This window comes from Bos indicus, chromosome 17 (assembly GCF_029378745.1).
Source record: "Bos indicus isolate NIAB-ARS_2022 breed Sahiwal x Tharparkar chromosome 17, NIAB-ARS_B.indTharparkar_mat_pri_1.0, whole genome shotgun sequence".
NCBI lineage: Eukaryota > Metazoa > Chordata > Mammalia > Artiodactyla > Bovidae > Bos > Bos indicus.
Window position 1 is genome coordinate 39,817,549 of NC_091776.1, and position 15,376 is coordinate 39,832,924.

General features: G+C 39.3%; 1 protein-coding gene across 24 annotated transcripts in view; it reads right to left on the reverse strand.

Annotated features, from left to right (window-relative positions):
• The window catches only part of RAPGEF2 (Rap guanine nucleotide exchange factor 2), a 269,177-nt gene that overhangs the window by 94,509 nt on the left and 159,292 nt on the right, over positions 1 to 15,376 (reverse strand). For 2 of the 24 annotated variants that reach the window (XM_070769183.1, XM_070769181.1), the window contains exon 1: positions 1,911 to 2,808. The exons of 17 other annotated variants lie outside the window; for them this stretch is intronic. In XM_070769183.1, coding sequence (XP_070625284.1) covers positions 1,911 to 1,970 — 60 coding nt within the window. In that variant the 5' untranslated portion in view covers positions 1,971 to 2,808. 5 more of the 24 variants (XM_070769185.1, XM_070769180.1, XM_070769186.1 and 2 more) reach the window with 4 other exon arrangements.

The window sequence follows — 15,376 nt, forward strand, 5'->3', positions numbered from 1 at the left end:
AATCTTATGGCTAGGGCTACTTTTATCAAAGCATTACCCTGGAATTTAGTAAAACATAAAGTACTTGTTAGGAAATAAATATGCTTTTGGGAACAGGCCTCTATGCACTGTTTGAGTGGTTGAACAGGTAATACCATATTCACAAATGTAGTCATAACTTTTTCCTTCCCCACCAGTAAATAGTTTAACAATTTTCTCTGCTAATTAAAATCATATTATTATTGGGACTTCCCTGATGGTTCAGTGGGTAAAGAATCTGCTTTCCATTGCAGGGAAGGTGGGTTCAATCCCTGGTCAGGGAACTAAGATGCCATATGCTGTGCAACAACTAAGCCCACAAGCCAACTAGAGAGTCTGAGTGCCTCCGCTACAGAAGACCACACGCCTCAGTGAAGACCCAACACAGACAAAATAAAATAAAATAAAAAATAATTATATTATTATTAGTTTCAGTAACCCTGTCTCTCCATTCTGAGAAAGGACCCATGAAAAAGGTAAACAAGGAGCCTGTGATTTGAACTTTGCTTCTAAGGTTCCTCAAGTGCTGTTTAAGGAACGTGCTTACTGGTCCCTGGAAAACTCCCGAGTGCAGAGCAGCTTCACGTCAGAGGCCCTGTTAATAAAATCTAACCAGAGTGGAACTTCTCTATAACAACATTTCTTATTAGTGAAATTAAGTATAAGGCTGGTCTTTTTTTGGATCTGATCCGAAGAGATTTAATTAGCGAGGTACCACAAGGATCTCATTATGACGGGGCTGGGCTCCGAGCCCTGCATCATAACACGCCTCCAACACGGCCACAGCCCAGGAACATCCGTGGCTCCCACCCTGGGACTGCACTCGCAGGATCCCAGAAAGCCTCTCAGATTTAGTTAATAATGTTGTTCATGATGGTGAACAAAACCAAATTAGACAAACAAATCCAGGCATCTAAATATTCTAATTCATGGCCTTCTGTCTATACATTTTTAAAGCCTCAGTGATTTATCTCCATTTTTGAAGTTTAACATCTCAACCATTTTAGTATACATAAAAGATAATTCCTATACTCTAGTAGAATACTCACCAGATGCCAGGATATAAGAATAGATGTTTTAAAAATATTTAGACTAATGACTATATAAGCTGCCTAAATATATGCATTTTCATTCGGGACAGTTAAATATACATATTTACACACATATGAATCACTGTGATGGCAGCAAACTTCCAACATGGTGATACGAAGGCAGCAAAGTGAGAACTTGCATTCCTGGAGCAGGAGGCTGGGACTTGGGATTAACCAGAGAAAAGTGTTTCTCGCAAACAGCAGTAGCTGCCTGTGGGATTTCAGCATGACAAATGCACGGCTGACTCATGGGATCAATTATAAAGAAGCAACACTCGTGGCATTAAAAAGAACCCTGTGTTCTCATCACCTGTTAATACACATTAAGAAGTCAGATGAGTCTCACTGATCATTTTATTACCAAATCAATAGCCAAAGCTCTCCTCCCTCCCCCAAGCCTACATGTGAATTCCGTACTACAGACGCCTGTTCCCAATAACCTTTTAGTGATCTCTCATGAAATTCAACTATGCAAATATTTTTAAGAAACTATTCAAGTATTAAGTTAAAGCTGAATTATCAAGCTTTAATTTCTGATTATAAAAAGCAGCCGTCCAATATCTACCAATGTTCGTGATCTTGCTTTAAGTGGACTACTGGTCTTGGCTTTAAAAAAAATTTTGTTAATCACAATAAAATTGGAAGAACAAGCCAGCTGTAACTTACCCTCCCTCCTCCAAGCAGAATGTCATACCCTCTAAAAACCCTGCCCCCCCTCGAAGAGAAGCAGTGATCATCCCCATTTTAAAGCCGTTCTCTATGACGTGCGATGGAAGCACAAGCAGCATTTGAGGTACTTACTGAATGTTTCTCCTGCTGGCCCATAACTCCATGGTTAGCTGGGATTGCTAGTGGTTTCATAATGAAGAAACATATGCTGGGCTGAATTTACACATCATGTAACAGTCTCTCATGGACGGCAAGTCACCCTTGACAGCAATGAATTAAAAGAAAAAACAGAAAGCAAGAAGAAAAAAAAAAAAAAGGAGGAGGAGGAGAGTCAGCTGCAGCCTCAAGTCTCACTACCGGTGAGCTGAAAACCCTCACACTTGCGGACCAGAAAAGGGATCTGCCCGACCCTGCTGGTCTCCATTTTTATAACACAGAAACTCTAACCATCTCAAGCTATGGCGAGACCCAGGAAACCTTATCCAGCTTTCAGTCTTCCCCGAGAGCAAGATCATTTCTGAGACTGAAGAACAAGAGGCAAAAGAAAAGGAGGAAAGAAAAAAAAAAAAAAAAGCTAAAATGGCTGACTGCACACAGACTCTCCTCCAAAAGGCTTCCTACAGAATGATATTAGGGTGGTGGAGGAACCAGTCTCCAGCATTCAGCCAAGCATTGTTAATACTCTTGTCTCATTTGCAATCACACGTACGGACCCCTCCGACCATGGAAAAAAGAAGAAAGAGGAAGAAAGAAAGAACCAGGGCAGAGCGTGTGAATCGGGACCTCCTCCCTGGCTGCCAGTGATGCTGACGGAGCAGTGACCAGTGATCTCTGTCCCACTCCGCTAACCAAGTTTGCACAATTAATCTGAGCGGCATGACACTGATGGACATTTGATCTAATGATGTCTGTCCCTCACACTCAACACAACCAGGACTGCCAGCAAAAGAGTCACTAACAGAAACACGGCACATGCACACACACACACAGTCTCAGAAGCAGGAGTCTGAATGCAATACACCAATATAATTACATTATTGTGCTTACTTTGGAGGACCATGGCTGCAGGCAGTTGGCATAGCAACGCACAAGGAAAGCCATTTCCTGGGTAGAGAGAAAGCTTCCTTTTCTAAATAAAAAATTCCTCTTAGGAAACAGGCGGCATTGCTGCTTCCTGCAGAAAGCAAGACACTGGAGTCTGTCTCTTAACCTGCAAGGCTCACAGTCAATGCAGTTCTAGTGATGTAAGTGGATTTCTCTCTCGCCCTCCCTCCCCTATATACACTGAAATATTCAGCTCAAACGGTACACACGTTCCTTAAGGCTCGCCCCCTCCTCTCCTTAACCATTTCACTCATTAAGGTAGCGATGGACAATTCAGATAAAGTAACGTGCTCTTGCCTGTGTGGTATCAGCAGCTGTAGGTTAAGCAAGTCTCAGAGGGGTGGAATCCATTGATTGCTGACTCCAAATAATATCACTGAAGACAGGGTGGGAAGGCAGAGCAAGGACTTACTTGAACAGCTTTGAACTAAAATATGATTTTTTTCACCAAGGTGAAGAAACAAGAATGGATGTGACCACTTTCCCCACCCTCAAATATCGCTGTGCTATAGGAAACCACCAAAAATTCACAAAATGCAAGCTCTGTACAAATTTAGAAGATGTGATTTTTCACCAACACCCATACATATGCGTGCACACACACACACACACACACACACACACACACACACATAGCACCTTGCAAATAATACCAAAATAAACCTGCTCAGGATTAAAAAAAAAAAAAAAAAAAAAAAACTTAGAGGCAGAAAGTTAATATTTAATAAGGTTGTATTATTCTGCCACAGACTCTGAACTCCACCCAGGTAAGTAGGTTATGTGAAAAGAGAGCATTATAGTGGACATCTTAATCTGGAAGCCCTGGTCCATTTCTCACAGTCATCTCTACCCATAAATGGAGGACATAACAGAAAATAAATACGGAACATCTAGACTTTGGAGCTGCTGGCGCCTGCTGACTCCCGTTTCCCTCTCTCCCTACCTAAGCCACACCCACAGCGCTTATCTTCTTTCCTCCCCTCACACGTGAAGGCAGCCGGGCCCCCCACATCTCTATTTTGGATCCCCCTCCCCCAGACATGCCCTGTTCACAGACTTCTTATATTATCCATTACCCCTTCTCTCCCACATATACTCAACCTCTCTCTCACCACTAGAGGTTCTCCACACTGACTTTTGAACCAGTCAGGTCCTTCCCATCTCAAAAGCAAAACCAAACCTAGAAATCCTGCTGAGATCCTGCATTCTCCTGAGGTTACCAGGCTACTACTGTCTGGTGGCTTCCCCACTTCACAACCTGACCTCTTGAGGAATCACCTGCTTTGGTTCCATCATCCGTCATCCCACTGCCCTCTCAACAGAGGACCGCCACGGTCCTGAGACACAACTGAGACATTGGCAAGTCACCCTCAACACCCTCTCCACATCCAATCCACCACGATACCCCAGTAATGATGTTCTCTCTAAAACTCAGATTTCTTTCCTCTCCATCACTATCATCACACTACGGTCATGATTTTGTTGCCTGGAAAACCACAGAAGTCTCCTTAGGAAACTCTCTGGGTTCAGTTCTAACTTCATCCACTCAACCAGTTTAACAAATGACATCTGAGATATTTTAAAGACTAAAAGCTGGTCATTTCACCTGAATCCACTAAGCCCCCTTTTCCACATCAAGAAAACCCATGGCTTCCCACTGCTTCCTTGAAGAGGAAGAGGACCTTTTTGCACCCCATTTCCTCTGCCTTGACCTCTCTATCCGGACTGACTCCTACTCCACCCCTCCCAACACCCTGGTGAAACGCCCTCAAGTTTACCACCATATTGTGGATCCCTTCTCTGCCATGCTGTGACCTTACACTTAATTATTTGAGCAGTTAGTATGTGCTTACCCTGCTACACGCCCTTGTCTATGAGGACTGGCATCATGCTTGCCTCTGTGCCCCTGATATTGCAGTGTTCAGCATGCTACATGGTTTTTTAATGAATGAAATCCTCAGTGACTAGGAATGGACACTGACAAGATCATATTTGATCCTGTAAACCAGTCTCTATCAAAATACCAAATATCTTTCTATAACAGACAGATAAACTACTTAAAAGTAGTCAGTGCTGATATCTGACAAAGGAGAAAAGGCAATGCAATAGACCAAAGATAGTCTCTTCAACAAATGGTGCTGGAACAAATAGACATCCACACGCAAAATAATAATAATAATCTAGAAACAGGCCTTACACTGTCTACAAAAATTAACTCAAAATGGAACACAGACCTAAATGCAAAATGCAAAACTATAAAACTCCTACAAGACAGGAAGAAATGACCCTGAGTACACTACTGCCTTTTTAGCCACAACACCAAAGACACGATCCATGAAAGAAATAATAAATAAGCTGGACTTCCGTAAAATTAAAAACTTTGGCTCTTTAAAAGACAATATTAAGAGAACTAGAAGACAAGCCACAGACTGGGAAAAAATATTTGCAAAAGACATCTGATAAAGGACTTGTCCAAAATGTGCAAAGGACAAAAAAACTCAACAATAACATAAAATTTGATTTAAAAATGGGCCAAAGACCTTAATAGAAACCTCATCAAGAAGATGTACACATGGCAATAAGGACATGAAAAGATGATCCACATCTCATATCATCAGGGAAATGCAAATCAAAACAACCATGAGATACTGCTACACACCTATTAGGATGGGCAAAATCCAGAGCACTGATAACAGCACCTCCGCTGGTGAGGAGACGGAGCAGCAGCAACTCTGAATCACTGTAGATAGGAAGGCAAAATGGTTCGCCACTTTGGAAGGCAGTGTGGTTTCTAACAAAACTAAACGTGCTTCTACCTGACGATCCAGCAACTCACTCCTTGATGTGCACCAAAGCAGTGGAAGACATATGTCCATGTCCACATGGAAACCTGCACACAGATATTTAAGCTATTTTATTCCTAAGTGCCAAAACTTGGAAGCCACACCAAGATGTCCTTTAGTAGATAAATGTATAAATAGACTGTAGTATGTCAAGGTAGTGAAATAACATTCAACATGAAAAAGCAACCAGCTACGAAGCCATGAAATGACAAAGAGAAACATTAAGTGCATATTACCAAGTGAAAGTAGCCAATCTCAAGAGGGTACGTACTGTATGATTCCAACTATATGACATTCTGGAAAAGGCAAAACTACAGAGACAGTAAAAGATCAGGGGTTGCAGGTGGGAGTGACGGGGTGCAGCTAGAATGAAGAGGTGGTGCACAGAAGACTTTTAGGACAGAGAGGAGACTTTTAGGACAGAGAAAATACTCTGTATGATATTAAAATGATGGACACATGTCTCACTATACATTTGTCCTAACCCATCTGCACAACATCAGGATTGAACCCTAAGGTAAGCTAAGGACTTTGCATGAATATGGTAGGCTCATCCTTGGTTTTAAAAAAGGATGTACCATTTTGGTGAGTAAGACTATGATCTATGGAGGAAGAGATATCTGTGAAATCTCTGTACCTTTTCCTCAATTTTTCTGTAAACCTAAAACTGCTCTAAAAAAATAAAACCTTGAAAGAAAAAAAGTAAAAGCTAGTAGCAAACCAAGTATCTACCTATGAATGAATGTATATATAAAGCATGGTATAATTTATACATATGATGGGATATTCAGTTTTAAAAAGACCAAGATTCTTCACAAGCTACAGCAAGGATAAACCGTGAAGATACTACGCTAAGCAAATCATTTACTCACATAAAGACAAACACTGTATGATTCCACTTACACGAAGCACCCAGAATAATCAACTTCATAGACAGAAAGGAGAATGGTTGTTGGGAGGGGCTGGGAGAAGGGAGAAATGAGGAGTTATGTTCAATGGGTACAGAGTTTCAGTTTGGTAAGAGGAAAACATTCTAGAAATGGACGATTATGGTTGCATAACAAGGTGAATGTACTTAACGCAACTGAACTGTACACTTAAAATGGTTAAAATGATCAATTTAAACATTATGTGTATTTTACTACTAAAACCACCACCACCGCTACTACTACTACACACACACACACACAGAAAGTCAATGTCAACTCAAGAACTAAATGATCAAGTCACACGACGCTCACCATCTAGCCCATGTCCCACAGGTTCAGAGGACAGAAGCCCCTCTCCAAGATTAAGTCAAATGACCGCCATGCTGGTGGCCACTGACCTTAGGAAGAAAGTTTCACATTGCTTGTCTTGGTGGAAAAACCTGTCACTTCTCTTAAAGAGGAAACTAAGCTCATCAGGGACCCTGGTAGATGAAGTCAGAATCACACGTCCTCAGGCACTGGATGTTTTTTTGTGCTAAGACTGCTGTGATTTCTCTCCCAAGCTGGCTCCACGCCTACAACCTCCACATTTTAAAAAACACACAATGGCAGTACTGAAATTCTACTATCCATACTACCTTGTACACAGAAATTTAATTACACCAGGTTATGATATGCCAAACAGAAAATATGAAGATTTAAGAGAACCCAGTATTACAGATTTTACACAAATAAGAAAAAAATCACACTTAGGCTGAATTTACTTATACTTACCCTATTTCTTAACCATCAAGGTTTAGCAAATAGCACTCAATAGATTCAGCTACTGAAAAAAGACCAGGTAACAACTTTCTGCCTGTGTTGAGAACGTCTGTGTGCAAACATGCTTAGTCACGTTCGACTCTTTGTGACTCCATGAACTGTAGCCTGCCAAGCTCCTCTGTCCATAGAATTTTCCAGGCAAGAATACTGGAGTGGGTTGCCATTTCCTTCTCCAGGGGCTCTTCCTGACCCAGGACTGAACCCATGAACCCATGTCTCCTGTGTCTCTTGTACTGGCAGGCAGATTCTTTACCACTGAGCCACATCAGTAACAATGACCCAAAAGATAGAGATTACATACACATCAAGAAATCACTTAATGTAAATCTCCACGCTAAATGTAAAACCATCATATTCACTTATACTTTTTTCTACCTACAGTATTCCCTTTTAACTACTATGAAGTTGAGAAAAATGGTCTGCTCTTCTCAGTAATCATTAACCACATTTAGGATTAATATGCGTTTATTTATTTATAATATCTACAGTGCTATCCATAGATCTCCAAGTGCTTTACAAACATTTAATTAAGCTTGGTCAAAACCCAAGGGAAACAAAAAAATAATGTATTCATCTTTCACAGAAAAATAAAGTGTATAAGATTACACAGTTAGTAGTTTGGAAGAAGATAAAATAGAAACTACGTTTCTAATATCATTTATTTTACTTATCCACTATCCTCTGGCCATTTTTTTTTCCTCTCTTCTCCCTTCCTCAGAGGAAAAACTACAGAGGTTGGAGAAAATCTGTTGGAAAGGAAGGAAGAATTTATTCTTCAATATTGGAAACATAAAATTTTATAAACATAAATCCTAATGTTTTATTGTTCATCAAAGAAATGCCATTTTAAAATGCTATTTTCTATACGACCACACCAAATCCATAAGCACCAAGCCAATGCAAAACTGTGCTAGGTATGGTCAAAGTTTCACTTCTCTTTTCCTAAACCCAATATATCCCATTAGTATTATCATTTCTTTCTTGAAAAAAAAGAAAGAAATGTTGATTTCACATAATCTAGTCCACCTTTGGGCAAACTTCAGACAGGTCCCACACATACATCCTTCCCACAGAGGAAATCTGGGCTACAATTTTTTATTTCTTCTACTTTGACCAATAAAAAGGAACTTTAGGTTCTTTGTTTAAAATAATTTATGAAATAAAATGAGAGATATCGACACTATGCCTAACGTAATAACTGCTGAGTAAATATCTGAGTTTGGTTTAATGCAGGCTTTAGAAAATACTTGGAACCATTACTTGACTTAGCACTTATTATCAGAAAGAGTCTAATTATGAGCTCAAAAAAGATATATGCTCAAGCCAGATATACTTTCAAGATATATAAACTTCAGGCGTTTAGGACTCAGCACTTTCACTGCCACGGCAGGGGTTCAATCCCTGGTCCGGGAACCAAGATGCTGCAAGCTGCACAGCATGGCCTAAAAAAAATGGCATGAAATGGAGACATAGAGACAAACGAAAAAATACAGAAGTCTGTAAGCAAGTAAGAAAGTCCAACACACAGAATGGAGCTTTTCAAAATGCACTTATTTGAAAAATGAACAGACTTCAACAGCCGATTTCATAAAGCTTACCTCACTCTCTAGAACCTGTTTTAAGAAAAGACCAAACTTCATCTCAAATTGCTCAAGTTCAAAGGCAGAACCCTTGTAACTGTAATCATTTCACTGCTTTTTCTAAGGACAAGGCCTCAAAGTGGGCTCCTGACTGCAGTATTTCATAGAGCAACACTACTCCAAATATAAATGGCAATTGTTGTCTTTATTAGTAATTTGGCATGTAACCTATTCCATTATGATTAGTATGTTTGCATGAGCACAATACATTGCTAATTATCTATTTCTATTCAACAAAAGGAGAAATACTGACCACAAACTGGAATGTAAATTAGTTGAAGCCAGGGACCATACACATTTTATTTGTCTGATATGTTAATGATAAATTATGTTTTATCTCTACTACTTAACACATAGTAATTGTTTAAGTGAAGAATGAATGCATGATTCCACTTAAACTTTTTCAAAAGTAACCTGTGAAATGTTATTGGATTCACCGAGAAGTTCATTCATGCTGTTCATGGGGTCGCAAAGAGTTGGACACAACTTAGTGACTGAAAACAACAAAAAGTGTGTTCAGTTTTAAGTAAAAAATAAAAGACACATTTTCCATTTTCACTAAGAACTGTACTGAACAATGTATTCCTCGAACGAATGAACTTTAGGGGCAACCCACTATTACACCAGCTATATAATGAGGAAATAGACACAGGATAGTTGTGCAACCAAAAAATATGTCCAACTTGCTAAATGACAAAATTACGTGTTTTAATTAACTTGACAGGTGAAAAGAGTAGATGAAAACCAGCAAGTCTAAGTGTAGAGATTCCTTAAAAAACTGGAAATAGAACTGCCTTATGATCCAGCAATCCCACTGCTGGGCATACACACTGAGGAAACCAGAAGGGAAAGAGACACGTGTACCCCAATGTTCACTGCAGCACTGTTTATAATAGCCAGGACATGGAAGCAACCTAGATGTCCATCAGCAGATGAATGGATAAGAAAGCTGTGGTACATATACACAATGGAGTATTACTCAGCCATTAAAAAGAATACATTTGAATCAGTTCTAATGAGGTGGATGAAACTGGAGCCTATTATACAGAGTGAAGTAAGCCAGAAGGAAAAACACCAATACAGTATACTAATGCATATATATAGAATTTAGAAAGATGGTAACAATAACCCTGTGTACGAGACAGCAAAAGAGACGCTGATGTATAGAACAGTCTTATGGACTCTATGGGAGAGGGAGAGGGTGGGAAGATTTGGGAGAATGGCATTGAAACATGTAAAATATCATGTATAAAACGAGATGCCAGTCCAGGTTCGATGCACGATACTGGATGCTTGGGGCTAGTGCACTGGGACGACCCAGAGGGATGGTATGGGGAGGGAGGAGGGAAGAGGGTTCAGGATGGGGAACACATGTATACCTGTGGCAGATTCATTTTGATATTTGGCAAAACTAATACAATTATGTAAAGTTTAAAAATAAAATTAAAAAAAAAAATTAAATTTAATTTAAAAAAATAATAAATAAATAAATTCAACAGCTTAAAATGTACACCATCCAAATGTCATTCATACAAGTATTAACATAAAATAGGGAAGATCAGGCTAGAGGAAAAATTCATGGCGGGGTAGGAGGTGGCAAAGGTTATCTGCAAAAGTGAGCTCCATAATGTCTGGAAACCGTAATATAATCTCAAGTTACATTATCAGACATATAAGGCGCACAGTGGGGACACAGTAAGGTCTGCTGTAGCTAGGATAGGAGAAGATGAAGTTGCACAACTTCATGTAACTGACAGCAACCCATATAGACATCAGGAGAGATAATGAGTAACTTGTTATCACATTCGAACAGCAGAAAATCCAGATGCTAAGGTGTCGGAGAAGTTACAAGAAGTTAGGAATGTTTAACCTAGATGACAGGCTGAACAAAGCAGGGTGTCCTGAAGCACAGTTACAGGAAAATGGAATATGAATATTTATTTGTGCTGCTTTAAGAGATATCTAGAACCTTCAAGAAGCCTAAACTAAGATTATAGAGAGGCAGATTTCAGCTAAGCGTGAGGAAAATTTCTGAATAATAAGGCTTTTCCTACAATAAACTATAACTGGTATGATTTACAAAACTTTCTTTGTACCAAGCAGTAGTGTGCAATTTTGACACATTGTTACGTATGGAATCTCACAAATATCAGTGCTAAGTGTAATTATTAATAAAAATATAATAAAAGCAAAGGATGAATGTCAGTGATTACATAGGAAAAAAAATAAATTGTATTAAGTGGTTTGCTGGCAGATTCCTAAAATCCTTTTAGGTTCTTAAAGTTATCTTACCTAACATGGCAGTTTCCAAACATTAGCTGGTAGCAAGATGGGGGTGATAAGAAGAGACAGGTAATAAGATAGAGAAGACCATCTGAATGAAAATGAATCTATCATGGGATAAGATTTCCTGGTGGCAACTTTCCTTTATTCTGAGATCTTTGTCCTCCTACTTTGGCAGCTGTTAAGGAAATATTAAAATGTCCTTACTTTAAAAAAAAAATTATAGTGATAATTGGACGATAGTTTAAAGGTTTTCTTGTTAACATCCCTTCATTTGCAAATTAAATGCTGTCAAACCTAGAAAAATGTAAGTAAAAGGTGTTTCTCTTAATGGTAGCAATAATTTGAATTATTAAAAGCTGTATATAACTAGACGATCAGTTTTATAGAAGGCACAATAGTCTTAACTACTACCAAAACACTACCAATATTTTCTCATACACAATTTTGTGGCAGTGTTTTTATCTCTAAAAGAATCATTATTTTTAGACAGTTTAAGAACTGTTTTGGTTCATTAGAAAGTCATACTTTTTACAAAAGATCTTTAAGAAAGATTTGGCTTAAGTGGATCTAACTTTTAAAATACACTAATTAATCACACAGTCATCCTTTGTTATGAAATGGTACTAGTTGCCAGTGAAAACCCATTTCTGTATTAGAATGAAGCTGCTACTGCTGCTGCTAAGTTGCTTCAGTTGTGCCCAACTCTGTGCGACCCCATAGACGGCAGCCCACCAGGCTCCACCGTCCCTGGGATTCTCCAGGCAAGAAAACTGGAGTGGGTTGCCATTTCCTTCTCCAATGCATGACAGTGAAAAGTGAAAGTAAAGTCGCTCAGTCGTGTCCGACTCTTAGGGACCCCATGGACTGCAGAGCACCAGGCTCCTCCGTCCAAGGGATTTTCCAGGCAAGAGTACTGCAGTGGGGTGCCACTGCCTTCTCCAGCTAAATAGCAGGGGTCGGGGTTGGGGGGTGGGGGCAGGCCAGGAATGGTTTGCTTTCCTAATGAGAGATGCATGGTTCAAAGAGGGAAAACATCTAATTGCAACAACAGCAACAAAAAACTGATCAATCAGCCAGCACCTATAGCAGTGGATATTCTTGTTGCTGCTGTTCAATCATGTCTGACTCTTTGTGACCTCATGGACTGTAGCATGCCAAGGTCCTCTGTCCTTCACTATCTCCCTGAGTTTGCTCAAAGTCATGACCATTGAGTCGCTGACACTATGTAACCATCTCATCCTCTGCCGCCCCCTTCTCCTTTTGCCTTCCATCTTTCCCAGCATCAAGGTCTTTTCCAATGAGTTGGCTCTTCGCATCAGGTGGCCAAAGTATTGGAGCTTCAGCCTCAGCTACAGTGGACGTTCTATGCTCCAGTCTATTTCTTTTAAAGGTACTTAAACTGTAGGCATCTAAGGTGGTTGAAGTATTTGAGATATATCTTTTAGATCAAATTTAAAATTTAAGTTACATAAAAGCAATATATGTTAAATTCATTTTAAAAAATAAGGAATTTCATGTACCAGGGACACAAAAGACCTATGTCTTTGTTCAACTCTATCTGTGTGACCATGAACACTGAACACATTACCCGATACCTCTGACCTTAGGATGCTTATCTCCTAACAGTGGAGACACCATCACCAAGCGTTCAAAACTGCAGAAAGATTGAGAAAATATGTGAAAAAACACCCAGTCGATGGACGGTCCTAGTGGTAGAGATGATAGACTCCTATCACTGGTGGGCAGTGAAGGGGGCATGGGTTTAATTCCTGGTCCGGGAAGATCCCACATGCCTTGGAGCAACTAAGCCTGTGCACCATGACTACTGAGCCTGTGTTGAGCATTCAAGTCACAACTACTGAAGCCCTCATGCCCCAGAGCTGCACACCACAACAACTGAGCTTTCGTGCTGCAACTAAGCAAGCCCGTGTACCTGGAGCCTGTGCTGCACAACAGGAGAAGCCGCTACAGAGAGAAGCTCGCTCACTGCAACTAGAAAGCAGCTCCACTCTACAAACTATAGCAAGCCTGCACACGGCAACGAAGACCCAGTGCAAGCAAAACTTAGTAAGTAATCAGGAGAAAAACACCCAGCTGACTGGTGTATGTCATAAGTATTCAATAAGGGTCAACTTTATTCCTTCCAAGAAAATCGAAAAATTCATTGGCACTCAAGGTTTGGGCAACCCATTAATTAATGTTATACAGAAGGCATATATGCTTATGTAGAACTGTCAATGCAGGTGGACCTGTGATGTCTCTCCTAGTGATGTTAACTCATGCTAATTCTGGGAATTTGACCCAAAGACCTCAGTACAGAACCACAAGACTGCTGAGGACCTACTAAACAGCATATATGTGGTGCAAAAGGTATGCACTAGCATACGAGATACTATCTGCTTCTGAAGCCTCTGCTGACTCTTCAGGAAATTTAATTTTTAACAAACATATTTTCATTTTTTTAATCTGTTTTCAAATAAATATCAATATGTATGAGTTTTCATAATGGTTCAATAATCTTCACTCTACAAGAAAATAACAGTATTTCTAGAAGGCAGAATTCATCAATGGACTTCATGACCAGGAATAGAACTGTGACTGCCTGTCTGATGTAATTAAATATATTCCAGACAGGAAATGCTTCCAAGTTAATTTGCCTGGAAAATAATTAAATATAGAAGAGATGGTCTCAATATAGAAGATATTTTAGGTGCCATAGAAATTCTTTAAATGTCCCCTTGAAAAAGAAGCCAGCCTCCCAATATGACCAGGGGAGCTTAAGATAACAATATTCAATTTTTCTTTCCATAACTAAATGAATAAACAAACAAAGCCCAAACCACACATCTACTTTCTTCCTCTCCTTAAAAACTAAAAACACAGAGTACTTTACCTATTCATATTTTAGTTGTGCTTTGAAATTTTCAATTACTACCATGCAGATATTTTTAAAGAAAAATATTATAATTATAATATTTATTTGTACATATCAATACCAGGTAACTACAATTGTTAAAACTACTCACAACTGGCCAGATGAATCACATTTATGGACAATTATATCTCTTGATCATACTACACAGTAGCAGTTCATGGTATTAACACATAAACATAAATCTTATCATGAAACACTAAACAGAGTAAGTAGAATTCACTCATTCATTCTACACTTGACCTCCAAGACAAACTGGGATAGGAGAAGAAAAAAGAAATCAGAAAGAAGAAATGACCCTCAGAAATCATCCTGATTAGTAAACAGTGTGGTGGACATAAGCAAAATGTACAGTGTGTCACATGAAATGCTTACTAAAAGACTGCCCTGGAGCAAATGTATAAGAAAACCTATTTTTCTTGATGGCATGTTATTTTACAGGTAATGTTTTTTCAAGGAGGTAAAGCAAAAAACAAACAAAAAAACCTGCTGGGCCAAAGTTTTAAAACACACGATTCAATCCAGTGGACTTTTTAAAGATAAAACCCAAAACTAATAAAATATTTATACATGCAGCTAAAAAAAAAAGAATGAAATAATACCGTTTGCAGCAGCATGGATGCAACTAGAGATTATCATACTAAGTGAAGTGAGTCAGACAGAGAAAGACAATTACCATATGGTATCACTTTTATGTGGAGTCTAAAATATGACACAACGAATCTATCTATGAAACAGAAACAGAATCAAAACATAGAGAACAGACTTGCGGTTGCCAAGGGGGAGGAGGCAAGGACTGGGAGTTTGAGACTACCAGCTGCAAACTAGTATATACAGTGGCAGTCCTCAATCTTCTTGGCACCAGAGAGTGTTTTTATGGAAGACAATTTTTCCATGGACTGACGGAGATGGGGCGGGGTCGGGGGGGTGATGGTTTCAGGGGGTGGTGAGTAGGGCAGTTTTAGAATGATTCAAGCGCACTACATTTCTTATGCACTTTATTTCTACTATTATTAGATTGTAATATATAATGAAATAATTA